Raw genomic sequence first — 23,919 nt, forward strand, 5'->3', positions numbered from 1 at the left:
AGACATCATTCTAAGTTTCGCAGTTGAAATACACTCAAAGTACCTACGTCTATGATAGGAATATATTTTTAGATGAATTCCACTGCTAAAAATAGTCGCATTGAAGAAAGACTTTAAATTATACCTATTTCGAAAAAAATAACCAGCAGTCTCGTTGGTTTTAATGTTCTATTATAAATTATTCCTCTAGATTCTTCAAATAATTTGATTAAGATCCTTATTGAGTTCATGATGAAGAATTAGGACGGTAAATATGGTGACGTTATTATTCAATATTACTAAGGAAATAGTTCAACAATCATAATATTATTAATTTCAACTGCAAAAAAGAAAAGATGTAGAGTCGTATGTTTCTGTTATAAAATTCTAACGCGGAAAATAATAACGAAAACTATTTATGGTACATCAGATTCATTCGAAAGCTATTGTTGAAATGAAGTAAAATCGAATGAAACAGTGGCTTCAATCTGCCCCTTCAACGCTTGAATTTTATCCATTTTATCTATAGGTAAAAAGAGTACAGAAACATGCATCTGTCCCTCACTTGCTCATGACGGCCGTTCGCGCATGCCCCCACGACACTAGAAAGGTGGAATTTCGCCATTTTGTTTTCAAACTTCGACGTGTTCATGACTCCGCGTGAATGTAGGTAAAAAAATGTATTTGGACTTTATCAGAGAGTGTAACGCTAAATTACATATGTTATAGTATTTGTGTATATAATTGTGACCGTGTTAGCGACATTTCATCGGCTCGAAGTCTCGTAAGTAAGTAAATTTAGTAAATTGAACAAGCTGCATTGGCATCTGGACATTCAGAGTGCGGCGTGTTAAAATCATCAAATATTATGATGACAATGTTTCGGAAATGAGGTTATATACAAAAGACAGGCGTTCTCGAACGTTGCTGTGATGATAATGAAGTACGTGCAGCGTAGGCAACGAAACGGCCAACGGGTTTCTAAATAATTATATTTTTGTGACGTAAGCGTCCGCCTTGGTCGACATGCTACATCGCTCTGTGCTGGTGCCGTTTTACTTTGCGTTTTACCTACATGGTAAAATAGAGTTTTGTTATTACATATTTGTTATTGATTTTTTGTAAATTTTTCATTAACGGATTTAATGATCGAATACATTATATTATTATTTTCTGAATATGGTGTTATATTAATTATTATGAAGAAATAATTTATTAAATACTAGGTAACTTTATGTAATTTATGTTGTTATTCAATAATCTATACTAATATTATAAAGAGGAATTCATAATAATTAATGGGTATGTTACTATTAGTTAAGTTATAAAAAGCACTGGAATGAAAATGAAATTAGTGTTAATTTTCTTCGTGTTTCGTATTTTGCAGTGATATTGTGAAATCTGTCTAGAAATAAAGTTATCGAGATACATAACCTATTCAAACAAATTGTAATAAAATTATATTATTAAATAATTACTTATAAACTTAATATTGTCAACATGAAATATACCAAAAATATCTGAAGAATCTTCTTATATATAAAAATGAATCGCAAAATGTGTTGGTAAGCGCATAACTCGAGAACGGCTGAACCGATTTCGATAATTCTTTTTTTATTATATTCCTTGAAGTACGAGGATGGTTCTTATGTAGAGAAAACGTAAACATGTACCACGGGCGAAGCCGGGGCGGACCGCTAGTACATAATATAAGTATGTATTACAGTTATACGGTATAATATTATGTATGTTTTTTTCATTTGATTATACATACCTGTTTGTAGGTTTTCGCGTGTTTCTTATCGAGAATCCATACTAATATTATAAATGCAAAAGTAACTCTGTCTGTCTGTCTGTTACTCAATCACGCCTTAACTACTGAACCAATTTGCATGAAATTTGGTATAGAGATATTTTGATATCCGAGAAAGGAGTAAGGACATAGGCTACTTTTTACCCCGGGACATAGGATAGGTTTTATCCCGGAAATCCCACGGGAACGGGAACTATGCTGGTTTTTCTTTGACTGCGCGGGCGAAGCCGAGGGCGGAAAGCTAGTTATGAATAAGATTCTTAATCAATTTGATTTCTGAATGAGATTCCTAATAAAAATCAAAGTCATCACACAAGTACGACGACGGACGCTTCTTCACAAAAATATATTACTACGGATGGGATGAGAAATTAACGTCTGATAAATATTTATAATCTATCCACGTATCAAATTTCATCAATTTCTGTTCATCCCATTTCTCGTACTTAGTTGTATGTATAATAAAATGTTGTGTGGTTTTATGAAACCACGGTAAAAGTGAAACTGTTCGCACGGTTCCGAACACTGCTTTGTGTAGCGCATGTCGCGTGACGGTCGGCTGCCGAGTAGGTATACCTACTCGGCAGCCGCAATACATGCGACATGCGCTACACAGACCAAAAAGTTTGAGACGATGTAATAAAAGTTTCACTTTAAAAATACAATTTAATATAAAGGTATATTGTGCTATTTTTATATTCAGGTATAAAAAATCTTCTATATTATAAAAATGAATCGCCAAATCTGCTGCTTAGCGCAAAGTTCGAGAACAAATTAACCGATTTCGTTATTTTTTTTTATAGGTATTCCTTGAGTACGAGGATGGTTCTTAATTCTTATGGAGAGAAAACGTAAACATGTAGGTACCACAGGCGAAGCCGGGGCGGACTGCTAGTCTTCTAAATAATAAAAATGAATCGCCAAATGTGTTGCTAAGCGCAAAACTCGAGAACGGCTGATACGATTTTGTTAACTCTTTTTTTATAATATGCCTTGATACGAGGAGGGTTCTTATTGAGAGAAAACGTAAACATGTGTCACATGGCCCACAGACGAAGCCGGAGCGGACTGCTAGCCGTATTATTATAGTACTCTTTGACTGCTAGTAAGTAATAAACACTTATAAAAAGTACTTCCTTGTATTGATTTGTTTTCATTCTGGGTAGAATTGCGAAGTACAAACGTATCACAAGCTTATGTTTTACATTAATTATATTTTAATTGGGTTAAAAAAAAACTGAGTATACATGTAACGCCGCTTTTCGGTTGAGTATCGCGCGCTTGCCGAAAAAATAAGTACACGTGATACTTGACTTTACCCTCCCTCCCCCTGATGATATTTCGTGATTTTTTATGGACCCCTCCCCCCCCCCCTTTCAAGCCTCACGTGATTAATGGACAGCCCCTAAGCTAGCGATCTTATAAAGACAATGAACACGCACACACTCTCAGTTCTCACCATACCCATAGTAAGCTAGTCTAGTAGTCGGCCGCCATTACGTCGTGAACTACCGACTGATTAACTGCGTCACTGTTTCAAAAAAAATATTTAAAATGCCGTCTTGTGTGGTTAAATGGTGTCGCAACTCGCAACAGTACAATTTTAAATAACAAAACACAAGGGATTACATTCCACAGGGAAGCAAGTTATTTCTTTTATGTTTTAATTACAAAATTATTACGGCAAAATTTATAGAAAAAAAATACAGCCGCCATTGTCATCAGGACAGCTGTTGCCATAGTGTTGCCATTATTTCAAAATTTCATTCTCCCGAAAGTCGGGGAGTTGATGTAAAGTTAATCAATTTTAAAATTACGATAACATTCAAATTTGTTTTTGCATTTTCTTCTCACAAAAACATGTATAATATGCTAATCCTTATATGTATAACAACCATATTTAAAAAAAAATATCACAGCCAATTAATACTGTCTATGACATCTGATAAAAGACATTTAATTTGAAAATTTCAAGTACATATACTGAAATCGTATGAAGCATGTTTCCTATTTGTTTGGTTATAAACTGACATTTTATTTATTTTAAATAATAATTAAGGAGACATTACCTCCCCTCCCCCCAATATTGGTTGAACAAGTTTTCATACATTTTCCTTTGGTTTTGCGTCCAGTGGTTGATTCGTCAAAGCTAAATAGTAATTGTATTTATGCATAGGTTCTAATAGTTAGAGTACACATAAAAAGTATAACAAATTGAAAAATAAATATGCTAAAGTGTGGGGTAATTTTATTGCATCTGGCAATCAACCTGGCACACACACATGGATGTGTCGACTGTCGCCGCCACAGAATACATAATAGTAGCTAAACCGTAGAGCTAAACTCTTGAGCTAATAAACGCTACAGAACGGACACTCTCCGCCTCCCGCCAAAATTAAACATACCTCACCCCGCGCGATCGTGATTAAAATGGGCCATATTTTTCTGCAAGGACGATACACAACGAAGATTGACAACATAATCAAATTGACTTAAAGTAATTTAATTATTTTGGATTTGTGATTATCGTTTTTCGTAGAAAATGGTTAAATATTGTGCTGTTTACGGATGTATTTCATCAGAAAAACGCGAATTTTTTTTACGCTAGTCACAAATGTGCCCACCATAAAGCGTTAACACACACATTTGCAGTCTCTACAGTGTGACTGTCAAAACGATAATTTTGTATGGAGTGTCCGAGGTGTGGTCACATGAGTAGAAAGCCGTCTTTCTACTCATGTGGTGTGGTCGCCGCCGTTACTAGGCTTCACTACAATATGTTTATGCGATATACCGTCCGTCTTTTTTTATACGTCCATGGGCATGACATTAATATTTTTTTTTATATAAGTAGGTACTTAAGCTTAAAGAAGATTTCCAGTTTTTGATATTTTTTTATATTATGAAGATTAGAGAATGATAATTACAACAATGCGATTATTGTAAACATGGAATTTAACATCATTAAATACCTACCTATCTAATATCAGCTCCAATTTTGATAATAACTTGGCAGTGTATTTTTATTTTTTGCAAGTACCTACTGACAAAAAATAGTACAGTTTCGATCGCTCGAAAAAAGTGGTTTGAAAGAAAGACAGCAGGGAAGATTCAAAACATAGCGTACATTTACCACACAGATTTAACAAAAACGTACCTAATAAAAATTCGTTAGTTCTTATGTAATAACGCCCATTTTATTACACGCTTTATATTAGCTTCACCTGTATGTTTGTAACCGACTTCTTTGGGCGCGATTTTGACCCACTTTAAACTGCCAGATTTCGTTCAAACTTTGTAGATTTATTGAGGACCGATGACAATACACTAATTTGATAAAATTTTCTATTTTTTAGTTCGGTTTTCTATAAAAAGCGTGTTTTTTAGTTTTTTTAAACTATTATTATTTGTAGAATATAGATATCATCGATTTTATCATTACAGTAGGTTAATTTTATAATTGAATGTATAATGATACAATAAGAGCAGATGTAGATTTGTTTTAAAGGATAAAAATATTTTTTCCAATTAATTAAAAATATGTAAGTAATAGCAAAAATAATTTGGAAAATCCAAAAGTGCACGCCTCATAATTTTTTTTTTAAATTATTTATTAATTATTATTTTTGTTTATTTAATAACAAATAAACCACATCGAATCAGACCCTGAAAAATGAAAGGGTTCTATTCCTGAGCATACTCAAGCGTAAGAGAAAAAAAAAGACTCGATTAGTAAAGTATTTCGGTCGCTATCGTGTTAACTAGAAAATCCTCCGCACATACAGACACACGGACGTCCAAGACAGAACTTTTTTAAACTGTTTTTTAACTAGTTTAAATAACAAAAATGGCATCAAAAATATCATGAATGTTAAAAATAGTGTTTTTTCTTAATATGTGTGTGTATGTATTATCTTACAAGTGCAATGTATGATACATAAAGACATTTTAAGTTTGAAAAATCAGATGGTACGGGAGCTATTAACGTTGAAAAAGAAGTCATTTTAGTATAGCTGGTTTTTTGATATATTGTTCCTCTAGCTATTTCGGTTAGAGTCCGCGCAGTCTGGCTGGCCGGAGTGGTTGCGTTCAGTAGTGCGCATCTTATCTGCACAGGAAATTATCCTTAATTTAAAGTCATTTTTTAACGCGTAATTTTTAAACTTTTGCCTTTAGATAGATCCATCAATCATAATTTTTTTATTGCAAGACGTTTTTTTCGTTGTAAAATAGGTGCCAGACGCAATTTTTAATTTCGTTTTTATAAAAAATTCAAATTATTTTAGAATGTCTGTAAATTTCATATTATGTTCTTCAAACATAATATAATCTAAAATTAATTAGCCAGACGCTAATTCGATTGTTAAGTATTAAATATGTACAAATAAAAACGTAGTGAAAGTAGGTAAGTATAACAATTTGATGATTGTGTATATGGAGAGATAGTTTAAAGTGCAAGAGAGATAGAAAGGGTCGGCCGCGAAAATTAAATAACAATAAAAAATAACTTCTTTTTTTCGAAAATATACCTAAGATGCATAGAAATTGAATTGTTCCTACTCTAGGATTCCCTGTGTTGTGGGAACAAGTACCTTCCATTGGTACATTTTATTCCTTAGGCTAAAAAATAAACTATTAGGGTACATCAACAATCTTCTATACAAAACAATTTTTTTATTACTTATCTATTAAGTTATGGGTTTAAATGAAAACAGCGATTACATAAACTTATGTATATTGTTTCCAATAGCACATTGCCTAATACCACACATTACACACCGCGTACAAGAAGAAAAAGAACCACAAACAAAATACAGTGTTGCCAATACAAGTTAAATTTTCTAATATATATCTAATATTAACTAGCGACCCGCCCGGCCCTGGCTTCGCACGGGTGCAATAATCGCTAAATACACTACAGAAAAACTGTGAACGTTGAATATAAAAACATAGCGGCCCGCTCCGGCTTCGCACGGGTATAAAATACTAGCTTTCCGCCTGCGGCTTCGCCCGCGTTTTCAAAGAAAAACCCGCATAGTTCCCGTTCCCGTGGGATTTCCGGGATAAAACCTAGCCTATGTTACTCGTGGATAATGTAGCTTTCGAATGGTGAAAGAATTTTTAAAATCGGTCCAGTAGTTTATGAGCCTATTCATTACAATCAAACAAACAAACAAACAAAGCTTTCCTCTTTATAATATTAGTGTAGATATAGCCGGGCGGCCGGCTGGTACCGCCGCAAACGCTACGTCCCGCAATTTTTAAATCTGTAATATCTTCGAAAATATTCACTGAAATCCATGTGTAAAAGGCCATATAGATCTATATTAAATGAACAATGTATTCAAGGTCTTTAATTGGTTAAGTATTAATGCTGTATTGGTTAAAATCGCTTCGAAAATTAGCCATTATTTGTCGTAAAAAGTAAATGATAAAAAAAGTTATTGTGGGTTATCCATAAGAGATAGACATATACCATCACGGACTTTTCTGTAGACCTTTTCAATGTAGTTAGTACATTATTTTGATAAAACTCGTAGGGTGCCTCCGTTTGCACTGTAAGTGGAAAAATTGTAATTATTTACGTAATCACATTAGAAACCTCAAAAATAACAGTACTTCTCCACTATTTAATGGATGTTATTATACATATAAACCTCCCAATTGAATCACTCTATCTATTTAAAAAAACCACATCAAAATCCGTTGCGTAGTTTCAAAGATTTAAAGAGACATAGGGACAGAGAAAGCGACTTTTTTTTATACCTACTATGTAGTGATGATGATAACAATATTAATTCATTAATCTTAATTCTTAATATATATACATAAATCTCGTGTCATAATGTTTGTCCTCAATGGACTCCTAAACCACTTAACCGATTATAATAAAATTCGCACACCATGTGCAGTTCGATTCAACTTGAGAGATAGGATAGTTTATACATGTAGGTACCACGGGCGAAGCCGGGGCGGACCGCTAGTATACCTACCTATATAAATTCATGCTAACTACTTTAGTTAAATTCAATACAAACTTAAACATGCGTGTGTGTGTGTGTTCACGTGTGTGTGTCGTGTGTGGTGTGGTGTGTGTGTGTTGTGTGTGTGTACGTGTGTACATCAATAATATTGAAACAAACTTTCTAGTTGTTTACAGATGATGGAATATTGGAAAACAATAACAATTCCTTAGACGATAACATAAATAATTCTGACAGTGTGAGGAAAGATGATGATGATGATGATTATGAAGATGGCTTTTTAAATTTAACAATGTAATTGTTTAACCTTCATTGATAAAGTTTTTATTCCATTCTTTTCAATGTATGGTAACTTTAATTTATTTTTCACTTTTATGTTTATTTTTTTTCATTTAAGCTTTTATTTATAAGAACAAGTGTAAATAATATTGTATTCTTGCAATTATTTCCTGTCGCATAGTTAAAATACACTAGCTGATGAGCTGCATGCTTCATTACTTTTTTTTATTTATACACATTATTTAATACTTAACAATCGAATTAGCGTCTGGCTAATTAATTTTAGATTATATTATGTTTGAAGAACATAATATGAAATTTACAGACATTCTAAAATAATTTGAATTTTTTATAAAAACGAAATAAAAAATTGCGTCTGGCACCTATTTAACAACGAAAAAAACGTCTTGCAATAAAAAAATTATGTCTAATGGATCTATCTAAAGGTAAAATATTAAAAATTACGCGTTAAAAAATGACTTTAAATTAAGGAAATTATCCTGTGCAGAAGAGATGCGCACTAAAAAACGCAACCACTGCGACCAGCCAGACAGCCCGGACTCTAACCGAAATAGCAAGAGGAACAGTATATCAAAGAACCAACTATACTAAAATGCTCACTTGTCAACGTTGGTAGCTCCTATACGAAGATGTTTTGCGCGAAGTGACAGTAGTACCCACCTCAACGCTTCGCTTATGAGGCGTGCAATATAGATAGTTTCTTAGAGATAAAAAATAAAGACAAAAAAATGACAATGTACATATTAACAACTAGCGGTCCGTCCCGGCTTCGCCCGTGGTACATATGTTTATGTTTTCTTTCCATAAGAACCATCCTCGTACTAATCTTCAAGGAATATAATACAAAAAGAATATATATAGTAGGATATACTTATAGTTATAACTAAGTATTATTTGTATACGTAGTATATTATTATTAGTCTGTGGTATTATGTATTTACATTTGAGAAAAAAAAATTACTCATAATAATGTAGCGCTTAATCCTAATCGGCTCTACATTTTCGATTTTATAAATGTAATACAAAGTAAATTAAAATCCCATTCAATTAAATCCAAAAGTCCTCTACGAATCAAAATAATGCAGAAAATAACTATAATGAATAATTTATTATTACTTATTGTATGAGAGTTATTTTTCTCGAAATTAGATGAGTTTCGGTAGTTTTGTGAAAACTTTTGAGGCTCGATTGCTTCTCGATGGTAATGGGTTTTTCCTGACAAAAATTTCCCACATGTAGCTGTAATAGATGTTGCCAGCAACATGTTGATAGCAAGTAGCAACTCCACTCAAAATTTACTTATAAATGTTTTTCAAACTCAACTATTTATTTATTCAAAGACTTCTTCTAGAAGCACTTTTCAAACGTCATTAGGTACATGTTTACCATGCATAGGTACCGGGTACGGCATTTCATTCTTATGGATTCGATAACATGCACTGTTCTTGCTATTCTCGCGAGCAATATGAATTGAGACTATTACTAGTATAGTACCTATTATATTATTATCTGCGATTTGCACCTATTCTTTATATGAAGTATTCTTTCCTTCTCCATGGTTCTTCATAGCGTCTAAGTTTACAAAATCATTTGAGTCTTTTTTTTTTGTTTTTGTAGGTAACTATATAACATGTTCAGTCTTTGAAAGTTTATAGGGATTATCGTTTTAATAGCAGGGTTTTACCCGCAGTACTCCGCTCCTGTTGGTCTTAGCGAGATTTTATTTTATAGCCTTCCTCGACAAATGGGCTATCTAACACCGAAATAATTTTTCAAGTCGGACAAGTAGTTCCCGAGATTAGTGCTTTCAAACAAACAAACTCTTCAGCATTATAATATTAAAAGTATAGATAAATAAACTTAACAGTTTCTTTCCAGACACGGAACATAAAATAACTCCATGGCTTGCGTCGTGAGTTGGTGCGACAATAGACGCGGGACTCTTCAATCGAAATCAAATAAAATATCTTTCTACGGGTACGAGTATATTCTTCATTCAATTATTATATTCTTCATTTTGTGCAAAAGTAAAAATAGTTTTGCAGAACTATATTCCTTAATAAAGGACGACCGACGTATTTATAAACTGTCTATGAATTCAGGATCGCAAAAATCGGCAAGCACATTTTTTTTTTGGTTTCTAAAATTCATCTTTGTCAAATACATCATCTGTATTAGTACCTACATCTGAATATTTTTTAGATTTCCGAACGGCGAAAAAAGGCGAGAGGCTTGGATTCAACTATTCAGGAAAATTTTAAAACAACCTTCTTGGGAACCATTTAAGAATTCCATAATATGCAGCACACATTTCGAAGAATCAGACATTTATGTCACTCCGAAGGGTCGTGTACGATTAAAACCACACGCATTTCCAACTAAGGTATTTTTGTCGTAGATTATTGATGTTGAACTAACAAACTCATACTTGATTTCGAAGGCGCAAAGGAGTTATGTTGATTATATGTCGTTGTCGATATTATAATTCTACATTCTACAATTATTTATAGTAGTATCTAGTAGGTAGCTAGATTTTGCACGGAAATTGGAATCTTAATGCATGTATAAATCGAAAAAACGCCATCTTCTGCCCAACAAGAGCTAAGGTCCAGCAGGAATGTCCAGCCGTTTTGCTTTTGTACCAACTTTATTTTAATGTGTATTTCCAATTACTTTTTCGCTAAATGTAGATGTAGCTTTCAATAAATCATAATAAAGTAAATAAGAGTTATTTTTTTAGAACTTGACGGTACCAGGCGCGGAGAAAGCTCTAGATGAAGTGGAATCTCAGCAAATAGAGCAAGTACTTGTAATTCAGCAACCAGAGGTACAGTCGGGATTTGAGCCAGTGGCAAGGCCAGTGGTTCAGCAAGTTACTCAGCCAGTGCCGACCGTGAAAGATAATAAATTTAACGATATGAGGGAGAGGAAGTCGAGTGAAGTAGAGAAGTTCAAAAGGAGAATCGTACGCGCGGTGTCGAGACAAATCAGGGAGCACAATGATGAGGAGGAGCTGGAAAAAATGTGGGAGGTGATGAAGAAGGAGACGAGGTGTGACTGCAAATTGTTATGGTAAGTTTGTTTCACAAAAAATCTATATCAGCTAAATACATATATTTAGCTGATCCTAACGTCTTCTTTCGCAAACTTTACTCCTATTGGTCGTATCACTCGTAACTCGTAAGGTGATTTATATGTATAGTTTATACTATAAAATATTCTGCGATCAATAATCTGGTCAACACAAATGTGACTTTTCAATTTGAACAATTAGTTCCTGAGATTATCTCATTCGTAGAATGTTTATGTGGATAACGCGGAACGGCTTTAACTGCTAATTTGTTCGCATAGACCGTTTCTACGTCAGTTTTGTGGTTTAAATATGTGTCCTAAGGGATCAAAAATAAATCGAATTGTTGTGATACATTTCTGAATCATGCAATTGTATTCACAACATTCCTACCATACCAATTACCATATCATATCACCCGACTAAATGCATCCATGTAGACTGGCCACTCTTTCTATTTCGACATATTTTACTTTGACCCCATTCTCCAGGGAAAGAATGCGCACCCTAACCTTGAAAAAGCTCAAGCGCTTGTTGCCTGCGGATGACAGGAACGACACGATCACTAGCATAGCCCGGCTCTCCGCCACCGACTGGCTGTTATTCGATCTGGTGCTGGTTCACGAGAAGATTGACGTCATTGGGCAGGTGGGTGCTTTTCCGAAAAGAAGTCAGGTTTTGTTAAAACTTTTTGCTAGTGTCAAGCTTTAGTCAGGGAAACGTTATAAATTTATAAATAATGGAAAAAGTCGATTCGACGAGACGGGATTCGAAACCGCGTTCTTCATGCCCGCGCCAATCCGAGGCGGAGTTTCTATTCTTTATTCCAAAAAATATCAAATTCAGGGAAACTTATGCTGTTTTGTTGTAACACCTTTTGTGTAGATAAATCTAGTATGAAAGAAAGAAAGAAAACTAGTTTATTCCACCACACAAATTGAAAACTACAGAAAAAAAAACAATTGATAACAGCTTAAACAATAATAGAGCAGACAAAAAAGTAAAAAAAAATTGACTTATATTTTTTGTGTGTGTGCCATCTGCTTGTGACAATTTTTCAACTGATGAGTGATGCATATAATAAGCTAAAATAACCTAATTTTAATTTGCATTAAAGCATTTTTTATCACGTATTGTGAAGTGAAAAGAATATGAGTGAAAAAGTTTTTGTGATATCTCAATTTTACACACCAATCTTATTGTTCAATGTAAATATATATCTTTCGAATCTCGGTTGTAACACTACTTAAATGTACATTCAATCGTTTATCCTTAACTAGCTGTGCCTCGCGGTTTTACCCGCATTGCACCGCTCCTCCGAAAGAATTTTTCAAATCGGTCCAGTAGTTCCTGATATTAGCGCGTTCAAATAAACAAACTCTTCATCTTTAAAATATTTATCCTTAAAAAATGTTCAGGATCTATGGGAAAGAACTGGCGAGGAGCCAGAAGTGCTGTACGAGTTGTTTTTCCTCGTCCAAGAGTATGAGGTGGAGAAATTGAGTGGAACAGCTCTTGTAGATGCGTGGCTGAGCCTTACTCGGGAGTATAATGAAGGGTATGTACTTATTTTTGAGAAATTCTTTCCTAAATTTGAGAAATTTTTAAATAGAAAAAAATCGAGTTCTGCCTCAAGTTCGATTAATTTTCTATTCTTTAAAAGTTTCTCATTAAAAATCATTTGAATGCTTTCAACGAAATTTCAGATTGTAATATTTTTTGTGTGAATTTAGTACAGCGCCATCTAGTAAGTAGTAAAGTAACTCAAAATTAAATGCTATATAGATATAGATTAAATTATATCACTTTTAGACTAGAGTAGATAATTTTTGAAACAAAAAAAAATCGCAGTCGGATGAAACCCATTAGAAAAGGAGGGGAATATGATGAAAATAAAAGGAAAAATAAATTACGGTCAATCCGAGTTCGGGAAGTGGGAGGGGGGAGCTTTTAAGAGAAAAAAATGGTTTCTCTCGATTTCCAACAAAACTACTCAATGGCAAAGTTGTAGGCACAGACTAATAATAATATACTACGTATTTTGTAGGTAATAAAAAGATCTACAACTTTTGCATTGACAATTTTTTCACATAACCTCAAAATTTAGGTGTCAAGTTAATGTTCATACTGAAATCTCCAGTGTACTAGATATAAGCTTCTTGGAAAGAAGAGATTTCAATGAATAAAAAGCTCCCCAAGTTTTTGAAAAAAGCTGATATTTTGACGGGTGACTTTTCGATTGAAAATTAGGTTGCTTTTTTGGTATTAATTCAAAATAAGGCGAAAAAATAAATATTTTCAATCAAATAAATTACAGTGTATTTGGGACATAATAAAGCAAGTTTCCACCAAATTTCGTAGAAAAAAAATAAATTTTGGAGTAGATAAAAATAAAAAACCAAAAACTTGGTTTTTTGAATTTTTCACCTAAATTTTGAGGTTATGTGAAAAAATTGTCAATACAAAAGTTGTAGATCTTTTTATTACCTTCAACTTTGCCATTGAACTTTTTTCCGTAGGACTTGTAGTTTTGTCGGAAATCGAGAGAAATCATTTTTTTCTCTTAAAAGCTCCCCCCTCCCACTTCCCGAACTCGGATTGACCGTAATTTATTTTTCCTTTTATTTTCATCATATTCCGCTCCTTTTCTAATGGGTTTCATCTGACTGCGATTTTTTGCACTTTTTATTATTTTGAAAGGGATCTACCCCAGTCTATTTCTGTATGACGTAAAATGAAAACTTAATTGTACTTGAGATTTCTAAATGTAAAAAAACCTTTTTTTTACAGTGATCGTAAATGTTCGCCGATGATGTTACAACGACGGTGGTACCAAATGAAAGAGTGCGCTAGGGGAAGGTTTTACAAGTTTTGGGGCAGTTACAGAGGCAATATTAATTATTTGGAGCGGGCAAAAGAGCATAAACCGACAAACCTGCAAGTGGATATAGTTAGAAAGTAAGCATTCTATAACTAAGTCAGGTTAAGTCAAACTCAAACTCAAACATTCATTTATTCAATTAGACTACTATTTAGTAGCACTTTCGTTCATAAGTATTTTTAACATTTACCACCGATTCGGAAAGCAGTATCTATGGAGAAGAATCGGCAAGAAACTCCATAGTTCAGTAGTCAGTAGTTTACCTATTAATAACATTAATATTTTTTTTAATGAAATTTATGAAAAATTAGGTTGTGAATGTTGCATATATAGAAACAAAGAATTTAAATATTATAGTTGAGCCAATTTAATAGGCAACATTTGACGTCTATCAATTTTATCTTCATAGGGTGGTAACCTGCTTAAAAACATCGATTAAAGCGAATTAATCGATACGGACTTGAAACAATTGTCAATCGAACTTGAAACACATGTCAATAATTTATGATGATTTTTATTCCCAAGTAACCAATGCATTCGATTCTAGATGTCAGATTTCGATTTTTAGAGTAACGTCTCTGGTATTTATAAAGAAAAAAGGTTTATTGACACAAAATTGTAGCGACGTCAGTTCTTTAAATAAGAAAATGTTTATTATGTTTAGAATGGTTTATCAGTAAAATCAAATCTTAAAATTAGTTGCATCGGTCATTATTATTATAAACTAGCGGTCCGCCCCGGCTTCGCCCGTGGTACATATTTACGTTTTCTCTACATAAAAACCATCCTCGTACTTCACGGAATATAATAAAAAAAGAATTATCGAAATCGGTTCAGCCGTTCTCGAGTTATGCGCTTACCAACACATTTTGCGATTCATTTTTATATATAAGATATGTAATCGTAATTGAAAAAAGTTAAGCAAATGTGCAGTTCTAACAAAACGAAATATCATGTTATTCTATGTCGTCGTTACTAGGTTACGTTGTTGAATTTTGTTGAACTGTCAAATGTTGCCTATTAAAATTGCTCTACTATAATCGTCAATTTTTAGCTAGTGTCGTCGAGTGACAAGTTTCGGGTTATCCCGGGTTATTATTAACTAAAAGATAATCTATGTCACTTAAAAATTATGATGCTGCTGCTGTGATATGCCTAAATAATAATAGCTATCAATTTAATTTACATCTGTGTGGGATAGAGTTAATAATGTTCAAACTTTAACTTTTTAAATAGAATTTGTATTTTTTCAGATACAGAACAATAATTATAAAAAAATTCCCGGATTGGGAGGAATTGATAGCCGAACGGAAGGTCATATTAGCTCAGGAATTTGTAAGTACTTATATGTTTTCGAAGTGAAAACTTCTTTAGCGGCGTTGGGTATAAAATCTTAAACTCGCGTCAGGACACGTGACCTGATCGAAAAAGCGTAAGACGGATGGATATCAAACATGCTCAACGTTAATAATCAAGTTTTCACTTCTGCCGGCACTCCCGGAGTGCAACCCGTCTTTTTTTATATATAAATATTAACGTAATAGTTGTCATTTTCATTTAATGAATTTCATACATATAATGCCTTATTTAAAAAAAAAGAGCAAGTTTATCAGATGTTTTAAGTTAAACATGTCTAAACCATTAACCGTATTATTAATTTTAGGATGAAAGGATAGCGGCATCTCGGAAGAATCCGCTACAACTACAAGGTAAAACAAGCTGCTTATAAATACTGAAAATTATACCAAATCATCAAAAACATCATCAAAAACAAAAAATATATTAAAACGTGTCTCGTTTCAGATGATCAACCTGAAGTTGAACTTGTGGAACAAAATGTGGAAACTATAAGTCTTGAAGGTGACTCTGACTCTGATAGCGAGGGTGAAAAAGATCAAGAAAATAGTGACACGACTAAATTTGCTGCTAAGATTAAAAAAGAACCTATTGACTCAATTGACATTGAGGAAACTGACAGTCTTAAATTACTAGAGGCAATAAATATCCCATGCGAAACACCTTTTGGACAAATTGATGATGACTCTCTTCCCGCTGATGAAAATAGTGCAAGCGAAACAATTCCCACTTCACTGAATGATATTCCCAAAGACGATGTAGAAAACGAAACAGATGATGACGATGATATGGATGAACCAAGGCCCTGTGATGATGATGATTCTGATTTTGATCAAAATGAAAACGAAAAGGACAACAATGAAAATTTCGAAATCAAAAACACTAAAAGCTCACAAGGAAGCCCGTCCCAGGTTACCGACGATATAACTGAAGACGATGAAAGTGGCATCGCAATAGTTAAAACAAAAACCGAAATAGATGCTTCTAATGAAGGTAGTGGAAATTCGGATAGCACAGAAATATTTAATTCAAAGAATTTGCCGGTGCATAATAGTACTGAAACAAATGAATTCGTAAATAATTCAGTGATTACCAAGGAAATGGAAAGTGCCATAAATATATTAGACGATGATGAAGAGATGGAAGAAGAAGCAACGGAGGACGTGCTTCCTAAAATAACAAGTGTCACAAGTGTTGCTATGCCAACATCGACGAGGCTCGAAGCCATTGATGATCAAATTTTAGCAGAGAAAGCAAATAGCTTGCCAACGTATATGAAGCCCGAAGCTTCTTATGATCAAATTTTAGCAGAAAAAGCAAACAGTTTGCCAACATCCATGAAGCCCGAGGCGTCTTATGACCAAATTTTAGCAGAAAAAGTAAATAGCTTGCCAACATCTATGAATCCCGAAGCTTCTTATGATCAAATTTTAGCAGAGAAAGCAAACAGCTTGCCAAAATCTATCGAGCCCGTAGCTTCTTACGATCAAATTTTAGCAGATAAAGCAAACAGCTTGCCAAAATCTATGAATCCCGAAGCTTCTTATGATCAAATTTTAGCAGAAAAAGCAAACAGCTTGCCAAAATCTATCGAGCTCGAAGTTTCTTATGATCAAATTTTAGCAGAGAAAGCAAACAGTTTGCCAAAATCCATAAAGCCTGAAGCTATTATTGAACAAAGTGAAGCGGAAAAAGCAAACAGTTTGGCGTTCTTTCAGCACAAAGATTTTTTAGACAATTTTGAAGTACTGCCGAGTGATATACAGTTTGTTGATGATGGTATTGTGATTGATGATGAAGATGATGACGATGTTAAAGGTATGTATTTCAAGAATTTGTTTGGATTTTTTCAAAAGCGAATTAAGTAGTTATTTGCTAATTTTTTATTTTATTTTTCAGACAAAATTGAAATTAAAATTGAAGACGCACAAGTAACAGATACAAATGGAGAAAATGAAAGTGGCAATGTTGACTTAAAACTTTTATTATTTCCAACTGTTTATACAAAAAAATTAGATCATATGGATGTTTTTAAATTTTTGGAATACGATCAAATACGCGACAAAAGGATCATAGATTGCGCGATCTTCGAAAGCAAACCAGTTGATGACAAAGCCGTTAAAACAGAAGAATACCCAAAAGAACAAAAAATAGAATCAAAGGAAGAACTTAAACAACCAAAAGAAGAACCAGGACAAGAACAAAATATACAAGTAAAAGAAGAACCAAAAATAGTACCAAAAGAAGAACCAGAAGAAGAAATCGATGTAGACAATTTTGACAATGACTTAGCCACTTCTAGCGATGAGGAATCCGTAGATTTTCAAAAACATAGAATAAAATTATCAAGCTGGCTTTTGCAAAAACCTCGCATTAAAAACTACAATCCGATACAGCTTTGTAAAAATCCTGATTTTAATACAAGATTGAAACGCTTGACCTCTGGATTCCTAAGCTACGAGCGAAACCGTCGGTATTTAAAGAGATGTCAACCGGTCACCATCGACCTGCATAAAACTTTCGAATCAAAACTTATAGATAAGACACTTTATTTGAAAGACGAATATACACAGGCAATAAGTATTCCAGGACCGATAGCTCCAACTCCACGAACATCTAGTTCCGAGCTATCTGCAGCTAGGATATCTAATGTTGATCGACCAAATGAACTTCCCGATACTAGCAGCCAAACGGCAACTCCAATGTTACAAACCGTGTCATCTCAAAGGAATAAAGTGGTCAATTTGCCAGATATTAATGAAGTGCGTCGTATTAATCAAAATCTATTGTGTGCTGAAGTTGCACCCATTCAAAGCAACAGTCCGCCAGTAAAACTTAACACTAGTCCACATTCTTCTAACAAGGAGGTGGAAATGGTAGAAAATGATACAGTCATTGAAAATTCAACCGGTAAAACTGGCAGTCAAGACATGGAAATCGTTAACAGAGATATCACAGATGAGGTTGAAATAAGTAATCTCGGCGTAGATGTTGTACAAACCCCACACACTATTCCTGATATAAATAACGCCGAACTGACCTCCATCAACATTAATTCAAATGCATCTAAAACGGTTAAATTAAAGTCAAAGCAAGATAAACTTATGAATCGTTTAAGTAGACTATCAGCTATCTGTCCTGATACAAGATTGAATAAAACTACAAAACTTGTAGAAAAACCCATTTATAAAACTGCACGATTGCAACGTCCTAAGATACCTTGGCTTTCGAGGACCTTTTCGAATTACCTGTGTGAAGATGCTTTGTTGGCGTCTGATACGGTGGATAAAATGTTGATGCTTTTCACTGGTGAAATTTGTTATCGGAAAAAGAAATCTAATTCAAATCATAAAATGATATCATCTTCTACTGGTGCGTCATCGAGTGAAATAGTAAAAGAAACATTAGATGTTGCGTCCCTGCAAACAAATTCAACGCCAGTAGCTCAAACTAGTGCCAATAAACAAAATGTTGATTTTGATGTCCGTACGTATAAAGGGAAAAAAAGAGGGAAAAAGCCAGTTTTAATGCCATTAAAACAAAATTCTGATGATGTAAATAACGTATTTAAATATTGTTGTTGGGCTCGTAAAAAAATTGCTCAAAAGGGAGTTAATGAAGATTTTCACGCATGCAAGACTCACTGTGTGTGTTGTTGTAGTAATATTCTTGCTAAAATTTTGAAACGGGGAGTTTGGAAGCCCAAAACGGACAAGCAATTTGTTGAGCCAATTGTTTTATCTGATGATGATAGTGACGTAGTAAAAAGTAATATAGATACCAATTCAATGGAAGATAACACGACATTGAATACTCCGGAAATATCTTCCCTCGTTCCTGAATCTGTAAATATCGATAATTCGATGGATATTCAAGATATTTCAAATATATCGGAACATGAAGACAGCCAAACATTACAAATGTCAAATATATCTGATTTATCTCAACAACCTAAATTAGTGACATCCCTACCACAACCTCCGATAACCCAATCACAATTTGACTTCGCGAGGACGGACACAAATTTACCCATACCACAACCTCAGTCATCACAATTACAAGCTAAGTCAGAGGTAACAGAAACTCGGCCTTCTGCAAACTTTTCAGTCAAGCATTCAACATCAACCGGCAGAGGTAGGTTAACAACTATACCTACTGATAGAAGAAAAGGTCAAGAAATACCTAAAACTGTTTATAGCTACAACAAATTACATCAAGGAAAAGTTCAAGTAAAACTTAAAGGAAACGAGGTACCAAAACCATCACCAATTTTTATTGGTGTCAATAAAATTTTACTATCTAGTCGGCCTTATTATAGACCCCCAGACTTACCTCTTGAAGCTCCTCAAATATTGTTACCAAACGGCGTTCACTTTGTGTTGTTGCCAAATAAAGAACTGGCTGTATCTATCGAACCTGGTGTTGAACTTGATCAAAATGAACTACAGGAATTGCAGTCTATCAAAAATAATATTCAGAAACATATTGACACATTTTCATTATTCAATAACGCAACGACGAATAATCTGCCAGACTGCGGAACGGATGACAATAATCATCAAGAAGATAACGAAAACAGTGAAATTAATGAAAATGCTATGCATGAAAATGAGAATATAGTTGATGATCTGCAACAGAGCGACGCAAGTAATTTGCCTAATATAAACCAAACACAAATTATATCTGATTTACCAATAGACAATGTTAACAATTCACAAACGAATAATTTACTGGACGGTAAAAATGAAGATGAACAAAATTCTGATAAACAAGAAAAGGCTGCTGATGAAGTATCTTTAGAAGGAAACCCAAGCACTGATGCAACGACGACTAGCCGAAAAACGATATTATCAGACTTGATGGAAATGTCTGGCATATCTGAGGAAGACGCTAAAATGCCGGAGACCCCTACTCGAAATCTTTTAATGACCATTAATCCTTTGCCAATGGACGGAACTGTACAAACGCCTTTGCCTGCCACTTCACTAGAGCAAGAATTGGTTGTTACTGATTTCATACAATCACCGCCAGCTCTTGCCGCGTTAGCTGCTCGGCCGGATCTTAAAATAGTGACTACATACAACGATTTGAAATCATCGTTCGATATTAATAGTAATTTCTTTAAATTAGATATTATAACTGGTGAGATGACCTCGGTGAACGTATGTATTAAGAAGCGTGAACCGTTGTTAAAAACTAAACATGGCCTTTTAAACTCTGACATTGTGGTTGATTTAACAGAGGATACCGAAAATGATGGACAACCTTCCAACACCGAAATTGAAGATACTGAGAAAGGAGAAACTTTAAATATTGAAACTGAAAGTGTAGCTAAACCAGTAAAACTGTTCCGAGCAATACATCCTTCTATATTAAGAAACGATAGTAAAGGATTTTCTGTTCTTAAAACATTCAAGGGTATCCGCAGCGGTAGAATTTTAAAGAGAGTGGATGCAAATAAGATATTGAAAATTGTTAACGGAAATCAAAGAAAGCAACAATTAAATCAACCCGTCCGTTTAGAAATATCAGATTCAGATGAGGACGGAAAATTAGAAAAAAATAAGCCTGAAGGTCACGAAAAAACGCAATTGAAAAATACAGATGATTATTCCGATGAATCTGATGAAGAACCTTTAGCAAAGAAAGCCAAACGACAATCTGAGATTGCAGCTTACAGTGTTCCAAGCACGAATAACGATGAAGCAAATGACAATGAAAAATCTCAATCTGAAGAAAATATGACTTTATTAGAAATGCCAAATGATATGTTGATGGATGAGGAATTAGATGAACAACCTGAGCTTGAGGCGTGTGAAAATGATTCTGAAGAAGATTGTATTTTAGGTGTATAAATTATTTAAATTGGATGTGATAATTTCTTTTTTTTTGTGAGTAAAATCATGAATAATAATTTAAATTGACATTTTTTTTTCTTTGTTAAACTTGAATGGTAGTATCATATTTTTAAGCTAAACACCTAAAGGTCGTAGGTACCTATAGCCCTCAATGATCTCTTAAGTATATTTTTTGGATTGTTACCTAATACCTCGTTGCTTGAAATTGACTGCATAATAATAATCATGTAAGTAACTAAGTAACTTTATGATACAAAGTGCCGTAATCAAAACGGTGCTGTGAGAGATGACCATTTTAATTTTATTAACAGTTTTAGTACAAAACTCTACAATTTAGGGAAAATCGCTAAATATAACAGGGTATGGTTACAAACTCAACGGTTGGTCGAACTAAAAAGCAGTTAAACCACTGCTTATGTTCCTAACTATTTTAAAACATCACAATCTCAATTGTCATACTTAATTTAAATCTAATTTACAATTTTGTAAGATTTGTTGTCTGTGATATTACATTTTACAAAGTAAACTTATTATGTATTTATTGAAGTAAAGTAGACTTCTAGTACCTACCCAGCAACTACAGTGTAGTAAAGGGATATTTTACATTGACTCTTATTGACAATTCAAGGGGATTACGAAGAATTTGTTAAATCGAGGAAATCGTTATATTGAGGTACGTTATATTAAGGTTGCACTGTATTTGCATTAAATGTATAAAGAAATTTATAATTCTTTGACTTTAAGTCAAACATAAACACGAAAAAAAATAACTTATACATGTATATAATTTCCGTATGTTATTCTTAAAGGATATCTCATAAGTATTTTTAAGTTTAGTAATAACTAATAAGTGTATAATATTGGTGTTCTGTCCACTGTCCACAAACTTGTAGTTTGATAGATATTCATGTAATTCTGTTCCTTATTTTGAAATAAATATTTGTATATGTATTATCTGGTTTTATATTTAATCTTTATCCTGAATCCTCATACATTTTATTTTTATCTATATTAACTGGCCGGCGGCCGCCGACCGGCAACGTTTTTGTCGCCGTGCGCGCACTTGCATTGAAACTAGTGTCCGACCGAAACTGGTTTCCAGGCCGAAACCGAAACCGAAACCGAATGTTCGGCCGTGGCTTCAGTTTCGGCCGAAACCGAAACCGAAACCGAAACTCACGTGGTCTAGTATGAAATTTCTAAAAATACTGAACTTTGATGCATTTTACCTATTATTTTGACTTAATTAGGGCATGAAAGGAAAACACAGTATATTAAATTTGTTGTTATCATTTATTTAATATAAAATAAAAAATAATATTTTTAAAATATTAATAATAACCAATTTATTTTTTATTATTTTTCCAAATTAAGTTCTCGGTAAAATCAGTCATCTAAATCAAATCAGTAATTGTTACTGTTACTTTAAATACTAAGTTTTGGTATTTTGAGATCTTTCTCTATATTAAAGAGTCTTTAATACTTTGGATTGGTATTTGTACTTAGAAGAATTATAAGTCTCTTTTAGGTACCTCTTATATAAAAATAATAATTATTAATTACAATTACACCCAGTTCCAATCTCAACATAGTTATTAGTTAATCAAAAATTCTTTCCACCAGCGTGGGTCAACCAACGCTTTGACAGCGTCCGTCAAAGCGTTGCCGAGGAAAACGAAGTTAGGCGAGCGTGAACGTGTGTGAACTAAGTTCACTGAACTTGCGAAATAAGTTTCGGTTTCGGCAAAAGTTTCGGCCGATTTTGGCCGAAACCGAAACTGCGGCCGAAACTAGATTTTTGGCCGAAACTCGGCCGAAACCGAAACCGAAACCGAAAGTTCGGTCGGACACTAATTGAAACCAATAGATAGGGCGACAGTTGCGTCGCGGGCTTGTCTCCAAACCCGCGGACAAAAAAGTCTCCCGGGAGTTGCGTCGCTACGTGCGCGCACTTTCATACTAGCCCATAGGTGGGAGAGACAAAATAGTTGCGGAGACAAAGTTGCTCGTGCGCGCTAGCTCTTATACTTGCCCAAGTAATATTTTTTTACAATCTATTATAATTTTACTTCTACATATTACAATATCATTGATTTAATAAATCTACTTGGTCTTAGTATGAATATAACTTAAAAAAATTAATTGAAAGTAAATTCTTTTAATACTCTTTTAATTTACTATTTCTTACTTTATTATTATTTATTCTCTTTGCCATTAAATAAATAAAATAAAATATTCTCTTATAGACAAAAACCATTCATATCTGTATTGTTTATTTTGCACTGGCTATACTTATAATTTACAAAATAAAAAATTAGGAAAGAAGCTGACGGCAAGTCATATGTAAAGTATCAAGTGATAGGTGCAAATTCAGTCGCCGTTCCCACACATTTTTACAAAGTTGTAGTGTGTGAGGCTCCAGATGGCAGCTTGCATATGGAGTCCTATGTTATGCCTAATCAGAAGCTATCTGATGAAACTCCTGTGTCTTCATATATGGTAAATATTATTGTCATATAAATGTTTCAGTTTGGCCTATTTTAATGATATTTTTTACTTTAAATTGTGTCATTATCTTAATATATTAAATCACGTGTCACAATGTTTGTCCTCAATGGACTCCTAAACCACTTAACCGATTATAATAAAATTCGCACACCATGTGCAGTTCGATCCAA

The 23,919-nt window shown here is 33.7% G+C and overlaps 1 protein-coding gene across 6 annotated transcripts; it reads left to right on the plus strand.

Annotated features, from left to right (window-relative positions):
- The first annotated feature begins 617 nt into the window (after positions 1–617).
- On the plus strand, positions 618–22,288 carry LOC149477449 (uncharacterized). 6 transcript variants are annotated; one of them, XM_089710691.1, is made up of 11 exons: positions 618–645; positions 9,955–10,053; positions 10,279–10,459; positions 10,817–11,148; positions 11,638–11,794; positions 12,565–12,704; positions 13,937–14,104; positions 15,281–15,362; positions 15,691–15,736; positions 15,831–17,201; positions 17,283–22,288. In XM_089710691.1, the coding sequence occupies exons 2-11, from the start codon at positions 9,977–9,979 to the stop codon at positions 21,236–21,238; spliced, it is 6,510 nt and encodes a 2,169-aa protein (XP_089566817.1). In that variant the 5' UTR covers positions 618–645; positions 9,955–9,976; the 3' UTR covers positions 21,239–22,288. The 6 variants fall into 6 exon arrangements, with proteins under 6 accessions (XP_089566817.1, XP_089566814.1, XP_089566813.1 ...); XM_089710688.1 differs by having other exon boundaries at positions 623–767; positions 9,944–10,053; XM_089710687.1 differs by having other exon boundaries at positions 623–767.
- The last annotated feature ends 1,631 nt before the right edge of the window (positions 22,289–23,919 follow it).

Source organism: Colias philodice, chromosome 25, assembly GCF_061535455.1.
Source record: "Colias philodice isolate Cphi_HAF_F1 chromosome 25, ilColPhil1 Martin Lab GWU primary, whole genome shotgun sequence".
Lineage (NCBI taxonomy): Eukaryota > Metazoa > Arthropoda > Insecta > Lepidoptera > Pieridae > Colias > Colias philodice.

Excerpts from the sequence above, each read along its gene's own strand:
- LOC149477449 (XM_089710691.1), top strand. The coding sequence starts at position 9,977 with ATGGCTTGCGTCGTGAGTTGGTGCGACAATAGACGCGGGACTCTTCAA. Across the intron at positions 11,149-11,637 it reads TGTGACTGCAAATTGTTATG|GGAAAGAATGCGCACCCTAA; the intron begins GTAAGTTTGTTT and ends CCCATTCTCCAG. Across the intron at positions 17,202-17,282 it reads AGATGATGACGATGTTAAAG|ACAAAATTGAAATTAAAATT; the intron begins GTATGTATTTCA and ends TTTATTTTTCAG.